This window comes from Callospermophilus lateralis, chromosome 13 (assembly GCF_048772815.1).
Source record: "Callospermophilus lateralis isolate mCalLat2 chromosome 13, mCalLat2.hap1, whole genome shotgun sequence".
NCBI lineage: Eukaryota > Metazoa > Chordata > Mammalia > Rodentia > Sciuridae > Callospermophilus > Callospermophilus lateralis.
In genome coordinates this window covers 78,653,944-78,664,445 of record NC_135317.1, presented here as the reverse complement: position 1 = coordinate 78,664,445, position 10,502 = coordinate 78,653,944, and the positions used below count along the sequence as shown (strand labels likewise).

The following is a 10,502-nucleotide window of genomic DNA, read 5'->3' as shown; positions in this document are numbered from 1 at the left end:
GGCATCTGTGTGTGCCCGATCTTGTGTTAGGACGGGGATTGGAAGTGGCTCCATTCAACCGACGACACCGAGAGTGCCCGTGATGGCGGCGGGCTGGGAGGGTGGAGAAGGAAACCTGAGGCCAGCTTCCCTCCCGCGAGGAGCCAGTACCAGCGTTCACCAACGCCTGGGTCCGCGAAGAGGAAGGAAGCGGCGGAATGAGGGGAGGGGCAGGAGGAGGGAGTGGATAGAAAATTGCGTACAGTTCAGAGCCCTTAAAGGAAAAGTGAGAACTGGGAAAATGACCCGAGTGGACAGAAAACTCCTGAAAACCCCACCCCTGCGCACCAAGTAATGAAAGTTGGATGTTTTTATGCAGGGAGGAAAAAAAAAAAAAAAAAACATTGCTGAAGAGGATGAGCAGAACTTGTCGGGGGAGGTGGGAATGTTATGGAAGAAAACAGAATATCGTCCTCATTGCTGAAGAGCCAAGAGGATCCCATTCGGACTAGTTAAGAAAAACGGGAAGCTGGGTGTGGGGGCGCATGCAGGTAATCCCAGCGATCCGGGAGGCTGAGGTTCGAGGCCAGCCTCCGCAACTTTGAGAGACTCAAAATAAAAAGGGCTGGGGGTGTAGCTCGGTGATAGAGAGCTCTTGGTTTCCATTTCCACTACCACAAGAAGAAAGAAACACGGCAACGCGACAGAATGGTGACAAGAGGCCCGAGTGAGTGGTTCTGACTGTGTGTGTAGCTGGAAAGCGCTGTGGCAATCAAAAAAAGGGGACCTCTTGGGAGAGGCCGCAGCAATTGAGGCTTCCAGGGGGAGGTGGCATTTAGCCCGGGCCTGGGTGGGCGGCGAGGCCAGTCCGGACATGCCCCGAGCGGACCACTCAGCACGCTGCTTTTCTCAGCCGAGCACTCTCGGCCCCCTCGCGGCGCTAGCTCGCTCCGCACACCTCCCTCGGCTCCCGGCTCCCGAGCCCAGCGCAGGTTCCCAGCACTGACGTCAGCGGGCGATGACCTCAGCGCCGGCGAGGCGGGGGAGGCGGCGGCGGCAGCCGGGCGGGCGGGGGCGAGCTGCCGCGCGCTGGCGGGGCGGGGCGGGGCGGCGGAGGGCCCGCCCCCATCCGCTGGCCGTGGCCAATGGGCGCCGCCGTCGGCTCCCCCACCTCCGCGAACAGTATGAAAGGCGCGGTCCGGGGAAAGTCCGGGCAGAGCCTGAGCCTGGGCCCGGCGAGCGGATCTCGGAGAACTGGCACTTCCCACGAGAGACCTCTCCCTGCTCCCCGAGCCGCGCAGGACATGAGCCACGGGAAGAGCACCGACATGCTCCCGGAGATCGCCGCCGCCGTGGGCTTCCTCTCCAGCCTCTTGAGGACCCGGGGCTGCGTGAGCGAGCAGAGACTTAAGGTTTTCAGTGGGGCGCTCCAGGAGGCACTAACAGGTGAGCACCGACGGAGGGGCTGGCGTCACAGGGGATCCATCTCTTCCCTGCCTGGGGCGTCTTTCCCCCTCCCGCGTCAGGACCCCCAAAGGAGCGGCTCCAGGATTCGGTTGTCCCTCCCCGACACAGCTCCCTGCCTCCTGGGTCTGGTCTCCCCTCCCTGGCTCTGAGCTTGGGACTTGGCCTGAGGTGGTTCCGATGGAGCGCGCCCCTCCACGTCCCCGGGGCGAAGACCCTTTCCTGGAGTGCTATCCCGAGTCTCTGGCTCTACCCGGAAGAAGGGAAACCTGCCGTCTGAGTGGAGGTTCATTTCCCTCACTGGACCCTGGAGACCTGGAGAACCCACCAGGGGTGCTGCGGGCGGTAAAGCCCCCCAACCGAGGGGTCCTTATGCATAATTGAGCCTTCTTAACAACTTGGAGGCCCAGCCACGCTTTGGGCCCTGCGGGCCTTCGCTGCGCCCGTCCGGTCTGCGGGTTGTTAACTCCCTCGAAGTTAGAATCTGGGCCCTCTTTGTATTTCTCTTTGGTCCCTCTTAGCCATCTGCCACCTATTGTAGCTAGTAACTGCTCCAGGCCCTGTTGTGTTGGGGAGGCGGGCGTGAGACTGAGAGGTTGAGTAGAGATAAGCAGCCTCTGGCTGGCTGGGGAGAGACCTGCCTCCCAGCTGTTTCTAGCCTGTTGGCTGGCGGTCTTAGACAGAGATAGTCATCTATGAACGTGCCCGCACAGGACCTGCCTTCTGCCAAACACAGCTGCTTCGTCAAAACAATCCATTTTTTTACTCCCCCAGCCACTGCTAAGGATGTGTGACTCTTCTGAAGGAGGCATGGGGCCCACTGGGCACAGGATGGGGGCCGGAGATCTTGTTGTGGGCCTCACAATGTTGATAGCTTTTGTGGCTCTGAAACTTCTGCTCACACACAGGTCCCCGTAGACCCTGCCTGGACATGCCAGCCCAGTCACACCCTTCCTTCCTTATACTGGGGGTGTGCCAAAAGCAATACATTTGGCCATTGGAGAGTATTCTAGAGCTCTGGGATCCTCTTTTAGCACATACACTCCTGTCCTGGGAGGGGCTAAGGGGTCTCTCAGAACATAAGAGAAACTACCTCTCTTACTTGAAATTGCCACTGGCCCTCTTCCGCTCCTCCTGTCCCTTCACCCACTTTCCCAGCTTGTAATATCTACCACCCAGCAAATTTAACCAGGCATCTCTCTCTTCCCTCTCCATAGAGCACTACAAACACCACTGGTTTCCAGAAAAGCCATCCAAAGGCTCTGGCTACCGCTGCATTCGCATCAACCACAAGATGGACCCCATCATCAGCAAGGTGGCCAGTCAGATTGGACTCAGCCAGCCCCAGTTGCATAGCCTGCTGCCCAGCGAGCTGACCTTGTGGGTGGACCCTTACGAGGTGTCCTATCGCATAGGGGAGGATGGCTCCATCTGTGTCCTGTATGAGGAGCCTTCGGTGGCTGCCTCCTACGGCCTTCTCACCTGCAAAAACCAAATGATGCTGGGCAGGAGCAGCCCTTCCAAGAACTACGTGATGGCGGTCTCCAGCTAGATCCCTGCTGCCCCCACCCTGGCACTCTACTGTACTCATTCGCCATGACAACAGGCCACCGCATACCTCAACCTGGGGAACTGTATTTTTAAATGAAGAGCTATTTATATATATATATATATATATTATATATATTATTTTTTTTTAAGAAAAGAGAAAAAAAAACCAAAAGATTTTTTAAAAGAAAAAAATCCTTAAAGGGAGCTGCTTGGAAGTGGCCTCCCCAGGTGCCTTTGGAGATAACTGTTGTGTGTTTGAATCTGTGAGCCAGTGTCTGCTTATGGGACGGGAGTGGTTGGGGGATAGACCTAGCCAAGGAGAGGAAGAAGCTTGGTGGCATCCCAGGAGGTAGAAGAGGGAGCAAGCAAGGTTAGCACCTGTGAATGAGAGGTCAGGATCTCTCCTCCCAGCTGGGTCACCTGAATTCCTGGTTCCTTTCTCTCAGGGGCCTTCAAGCTAGGACTTTGATAATACTATGTTGCCTAATGTCTTATTTTTCTAATGAGATCTGGGCAGAGTGAAAAGGCCTCTCCTTATTCCTTCTGTTCTAAGCAGCTTTTCTCAGAAATCATGACTCCTTTCTGATTCTACCTTTGGGGCCTGTAGAGGTTGTTTCACAGCTAGGAATCTAAAGCTTTTTTTTTTTTTTTTTTTCCTCTCTCTCCTTCGGGAGGGGATGCTAAGGCTGGGGTTGGAGGTCTTTGGGGTTAGGATGGAAGGGAACTCTGCACAAAACCTTTGCTTTGCTGTGTGCTGCTTTGTGTGTATGTGTGGCAAATGATTTGGGGGTGATTTGCAATGGAATTTTGGGACCCAAAGAGTATCCACTGGGGATGTTTTTTGGCCAAAACCCTTCTTTTTGGAACCACATGAGAGTCCTGATGCTGCTACAATTATTCCTTTGAAAGGTGGCTCAAAAGCTACAGGGAACTTCAGGTCCTTTTAATACTGCCTTTTTTAAAGCACAACACTCCTCTCTTGCCCTCCTGTCCTCTCCCCTTCTGGTTGGGTCACAGGCTATCCTATTTTCTAGGACAAGAGTTCTCAATCACTGTGCAATATGCCCCAGGAGGCTTTGGAGAACTGGCTCATAACACCCCTGGTACCCTAGTAGGTTTAGAGAACCATCCCTCCCCTCTCCTCAGCTGAAGGGAAGGATGCCCGTGCTCTGCAGGACTACTTGGTATTCTTGCAGGGCTGACACTAAAAGCCAAACCTTGGGCATTTTTTTCTCCCTGGTGCTCAGAGCACCTGTGGGAGAATTTGTTGCCTCATAGTAAAATCCAAATTCGTCTGTAGACTTGTGCAATATTTACTTTTCTGGGTTGGAGAAAAATGGAAAACTGCACTGGGAAAAAAATCTCTTTCCTTCAGTTTCTCAGTGATTAAGGAGGGCTCTTCAGAAGACCTCAAGTTTCCCAAATCGAATCACCTTAAGAAGGACAGAGCTAGAGCATCTGGTCAACCTGGTTTCCTCCTGCTGTTGCCCCTAAGTGAAGATTTCCCGTTCCCCCTCTTCCTTCCTCTATCCCATGCTTCCCTCCTGACTGCCTGCTAATCCCCTTCCCTGAATTTAACTATTCAATTTTGACTCAAAGGTGCTATTTACCAAACACTCTCCCTACTCATTCTTGCCTTTCCACTCCAGCTTGCTGCTGCCTTGCCAGGCCCTGCTTCCAGTCTTTATTGCTTTAAAGTTAACTCAGCCCATAGACCCAAGAGCTATTTTCTGGCCTGTGGGTTGGAACAAAGCTGTGAATCACTGCAGATTGTGTTCTTGCATCTTGTCTGCAAACAGGTCCTTGCCTTTTTAGAAGCAGCCTCTTGGTCTCATGCTTTTCTCTCTTTTCTTGTTGATGTTCACTTTAAAAACAACCCTCCCACCCCAATCTGGAGCTGGACTGTTGAGCAGACCTGTCTCTCCTATTAAGTAAAAATAATAGTAGTGCATTTGTAAGCTATTCAGACAGAAAAGACAAAGGTTACTAATTGTATAATAATGTTTTTATATGGAAGAATGTATAGCTTTATGGACAAATGTACACTTTTTTTTTGTTATTTTAATAAAAATGTAGCAGATAAAGACCTGTGGTGAAGAGAAGGTAAAATTGCCATACAGATTTGCATTTCCTTCTCAGGTCCAAGTCCTTTATGTTTCTTCATATTTCTCTTCAGTTGCATTGAGAAAATGTGCAGCATGTAGACGGAATAAAAAGAAAACCTAGGTGTGCAGTTAGGCCATTTCCAAGCATCTCTTTCCTGGGAAGTAGCTCCTTCCTTCCCATCTTTCGTGTGTACCTTCACAGTCCCATGAGAAAACACTAGAAGAAACACAGTCCTTCTGGTCTGAACATTCCTTAGTCTAGCCAGTCTCCATCTTATGCCTCCAGTTCTTGGTAGTCCTTAATTTCATTTGGTCATTTATTCAGCAAACGCAAAGTTAGCCATTCATATCTGGGTTCCACATCCACGGATTCAGTCACAGCTTGAAATTAATCAGAAAAAAAAAAAAATCCAGAATGTTCCAAAATCAGTACTTGAATTTGCCACATGATAGTATGATGCTGAGTCCATGACGTGTAGTCCCGTCCTGCTTTAACCCCTCCCCATTTTCTTAGATCTTCAGTCTCTAGTACTTGTTCAGGCATCGTTTGCTTCACATCTGCTTCGTGTACTATGTAGTTAGACCTATGGTGACTGCATCTACACTGGACATGTACAGACATGTTTTCCTTGCCATTCCCTAAACAATGCAGTGTAACAATTATACATAGCACTTAAACTTGTATTAGGTGTTATAAATAATCTAGAGATGATTTAAAGTATACAGAGGATATGTGTAGGTTCCTTAGAAATACTATGCCATTTTATATAGGAGACTTGAACATTCATGAATCTTGGTATCTGCAGGGGCTCCTAGAACCCATCCCCTGAATATTCTGAGCCACATAACTATTGTCAGTAAGTCCTAAGCAGCCCTGAAAATATTAAAAATGAATAAGATATTGCCTATCTTATGGATGAGGGGTGGAGATCACGGGGGTGGGCAGGATTGTTTGTAGTTCCCAGTAAAGGCTCTGGGAATGACCACATCTTTGCAGCTGCCATTTGCTACCTGCCATTCTTGCCTAATTAGACAAGAGCAGTTGGGCCTAGGAATCCATGCACTGGAGCCAAACGTGGCAGATTGCCAATGCCACGAGTTAGCTAAAGAATGGCCACTTCTGATGCATAGCTGATGTGAGAGCCAAGGGTTTGTTAACAATTTATAATTCCCTGTGGCCATAGGCATAGGAGCTATATGTGGAAATGAGAACAGTCTATCATCCTGTGAGGTTTTGACACAGGCCCCAGTTCCTGCTGAGGTTACAGGCACATTTTTGACCTGGGCTAGTTTTTTCTTGGCCAAAGATGGGTTGCATTTTATTTTATTTTATTGGTGTTAGGGATTGAACTGAGAGGATGCTTCACCAGAGAGCTATACCCCCATCCCTTTTTATTTTTTTTATTTAGTGACAGGATCTCACTAACCTGCTTAGGGCCTTGCTAATTTGCTGAGGCTGGCTGCAAATTTGATTCTCCTGCCTCAGCCTCGAACAAAAATGGGCTGTGTTTAAACTGAATTTTAAGCATCTTCATTCATGATCAGTGCCACCCCATCCACATTTCATTTCATACCTTTGTGGCCCTCAGAAGCAAACATGTGGCTTGTCCTAGTGTGTTAGGTCAGAGGTAGATTAGAAGAGCTGGGTGTGGTGTTTACATAGGATGAGAATAGTAGGGGAACAAGGGCTGGGGATGGAGGAGGCCAGGACATCTGTGTCGTAAATAAAATAGGGGGTCCACTCATATCAAGGGGCTGTTGTTAATTTATTTTGCATTTTTAAATTTATTTTAGTATTAGGGATTGAACCCAAGGATACTTTGCCACTGAGCTAAATCCCCAGCTCTTTTATTTTATTACAGGTTCTCACTAAGTTGCAGAGGCTGGCCTTGAGCTTTTGACCCTCCTACCTTCATATCCCAAATTGCTGGGATTACAGACTTTCACCACTGCATCTGGCTCAAGGGGCTGCTATTTCAAGGAACAGCCCCTTTTCATTTGTAGCTTCTAATACAGATATCCTAGGTATTCATTTTTGGATGTAAGGACAAGGTTAGAGTCTAGTAAGTTTTGCCCATCTTGGTGTGCTATTATTTTGGGTACAAAGTTTAGTACAAAGTCAGCCTCCATCTTGCTCCCCCCTCCAACAGGGATTAAACTCAGGGGCACTTAACCACTTAGCCACATCCTCAACTCTTTTTAATTTTGAGGCAGAGTCTTGCTAAATTGCTTAGGGACTCACTAAGTTGCTGAGGCTGATTTAGAACTTGTGATCCCCTTGCCTCAGCCTCCCAAGATACTGGGATTACAGGTGTGTGTCACTGTGCCTGGTTCCTTCTTCTTGTTTCCTAAGAGGCCCAGTAATGAAGAACATTTCAGTGTTCAGTGGGAGCCTAAAATTCAGGGAAGGCTGTCTGGAGGTTGAGGGGACATCTTACCCTCTGTATCTTCCGTGGCAGATTTGTCTTGGGATTGCTTTAGGATCTTGGCAGACTGATAGTTCCTCAATTTACATGACAGGGTTCTGTGACCAATGTGTTATTTATTTTAGATCTAATCAGCGTCAGTAGGGGCAGACAGTACCTCTTGGCCAGCTGGCTTAGACGGGGGCATGGCCCTGGGACTGCTTGAGGAGTAGCAGGTGGTGGCTTTCCTGTGTTCAGGGACTAGGTCTAGGTTGGTCTGTTCTGCTTCAGGCTTCCTACAGGGTAAACAGTGTCAGCTGGCAACCCCTGTTCACTCAGCTGTTGGGGCATGATAATGCACTTCCCCAGAGAGCATAGACAAGGTCCTGGCAGCTGCAGATTAAGAGCCCATCCTAGTTCCTGATAAAGAGTTTTGGGTGGGGGAGTCCTTGATGCTGCAACAAACAAGCCCCAGAAAGAAGAAACCACCTCTGCAGGTCTAGCATGGGCTGCTATAGTGGCCTTTGGTGAGGAAAGATAGTGGAGACTCAAGCTCCGCGCCTCCAGGCTGCCGCCAGCATCCCTGGCTTAATGAAGTGCGGCAGAGTTTGAGGCTGGGAGAATGTATGGCGTGGGGTCTAGGTTCATTCCCCCAACTAGCTGTCTGAGTTTGAACCCTCACTCCAGCTTTTCCTCTCTTAGAAACTGGGAGGTTGAATTAATGGAAATGACCTCTGTCCTTTCCCTCAGCTTTTGAGTCTAAATCATCCCCATTATCTGGGCAGTCCTGGAGGGCATTTTAGCACCATTATTATCATTCTTTTTAATTAGTCCAACTGGAAAGTCATTTCAGCTGGAAAAGGGAGCAATAATCTCTGGTCAGACTCCTGCCTGCTAAGCTTTCAGTCTCCAAGCTCAGTGAGGCAGCCCTGCAGGAGGTCAGGACCCCAGGCTCTGGTGGAGCAGCCTGCGAGGGTGCATCACAGCTCTACCACCTTGCTGAGCAACCTGGGGCATGTCACCAATTGGGCCTCCGTTTCTCCAAGTGTAAGATGGGACCGAGAAAGGGACCCATTTCAAAATGTTGTAAAGATTAAATGATATCCATAAACTACCTAGACTAGTTCTAGCACTTTGGCTTTAGTTTGTTGGTTTTTTATGATGCTGGAGACCAAACTTAGGGTCTTGAGCATGCTGGGCAAGTGCTGGATCACATTCCTAACCCCCTGGCACATTAAATGTCAATAAATGCAAACTATTGCTCCAGAGAGAAGTTAACCTCATTTCCTCAATGGCTCGGAACTGGTCCTGAGATGAAGGATGTATGGCTGTGGATAACTGGAAGAAAACCATTACTAAACCTAATAGGGATGAGAGTGGTGACTTAGTGGTAAAACAAGGTCCAGCACCCAAATAAATAAATAGAGTAATAGTTCCTACTAACACCTTCAAGAATGGTTGCAGTTAACACCATCCAAGCAGCTGGTGGCCTCTCCTCTAGAAAAATGATTCTTCAGTTCTTTGTTTCAAAATGTTCACAGCTCTTGCTAGTGTCGTATGTCGCCTGTAGTAGTAACTCTGTAAGTGCCTGTTGAAGGAAAGTTAACTGATCACTACTGATCTCTGTCCTTCTTGTGGAAATGTACAGTGTCCTCCTGAGGCACCTGACCTCTTGGCTCTGCTGGTAGGCTTGTGGATTAATACCAAACTGGGCTACGTGCTCAGGTCCACATAAAATGGGTGGGGAGAGGATTTCTCCACTAGCAACTTCTGGCTTCAGCTCTGCCTATCTATGGGATCACATCCCACAAATAGATCTCTTCCCAGAAGAGAAATAAATGAAAAAGGGGAGAAAGGCAAGCCCAGCTCTCTGGCCTCTCCATACCATTTATCTGCAGGGCTGGCAAGAAAAATGTTGGAACTCTGTCTAAGAGGCTACCTAGTTGTGCAGCAAGTGAATCCTCTTCCCTGTTTTGATAGGAGGCTGGTTCCCAAACACCAAGTTATTTGGTTCCCTGCTGAGACCTGGCTTTACTACTCCCCACCCCCAGTTCCACAAACAAGGACGGGTCTTAATTCAATCCTTGTCCAGTAAACCAGACAGGCTGCCTAGAGCACATCAGATAAGAGGAGGTAATAGGTGGGTTGGTTGCAGCCAGAACTACTTTATTTACCAGCACCCTCAGGGAGGGGCCATTTAAAGTTCAGTGGGTACCCTGAGAGAGAGATGGGACCCAGCAGCACAAGAGTGAAGACAGCTGGACAGAGGATGCAGTGAACCTGGAAGTGAGCTCATAGTTTTTCTGAAAAGTGCTTCAGCTCCATAGCTCTGGCCCCCTGTCATCATGGCAGACCATATCCCAGGATATTGCAATTTTTCAAGAGAAATCTGAAATGCAGACATTTATTTGATACCTCCCCAAATCCTAATGATGGAAACTAAGTTTTTAAAAGTGTTCCACATTGGATTTTGTGTTTTTTAAAAAATAGTAGTCAGGTGCAGTGCCGCCCACCTGTAATCTCAGCTATTACGGAGCCGAAGGCAGGAGGATTGCAAGTTCGAGGACAGCCTTAGCCACTCAGTGAGACCCTATCTCAAAATTATAAATAAAAAGGGCTGGGGATGTGGTTTGGTGGTAGAGCACCCCTGGGTTCAATCCCCAATATCAAACAAACATACAAACAAACAAAACATTATCTGAATAGGTCCCTAAATGTGTGATCTCTGATGTGTGCAGGAATGGGGGCAGAGATGTCTCTGCTCCACCCCACACTAGGAGTGAGGTTTTGTACTGGGGATATTGTGACATGCTGTCATGGCTGTGATCTCTAAGAAGGTGCATCCTGGCATGTACCTGGTGGAACTGAGGATATACAAGGGGCCTCTGCTTGAGTATTAGAGGATTAGACAAGCAGCCCTCCCACCCTGGACTGGTACCTGTTAACCCATGCTTGGGACTGCAGTCACTGGGTCTTTGCTCCAGGAGTTCTCTGACCC

The 10,502-nt window shown here is 48.9% G+C and overlaps 1 protein-coding gene across 1 annotated transcript; it reads left to right on the top strand.

The window, feature by feature from the left end:
- Positions 1-1,209: 1,209 nt before the first annotated feature.
- Btg2 (BTG anti-proliferation factor 2) lies at positions 1,210-5,078 on the top strand. Its single transcript, XM_076831373.1, has 2 exons — positions 1,210-1,425; positions 2,661-5,078. The coding sequence occupies exons 1-2, from the start codon at positions 1,284-1,286 to the stop codon at positions 2,993-2,995; spliced, it is 477 nt and encodes a 158-aa protein (XP_076687488.1). The 5' UTR covers positions 1,210-1,283; the 3' UTR covers positions 2,996-5,078.
- The last annotated feature ends 5,424 nt before the right edge of the window (positions 5,079-10,502 follow it).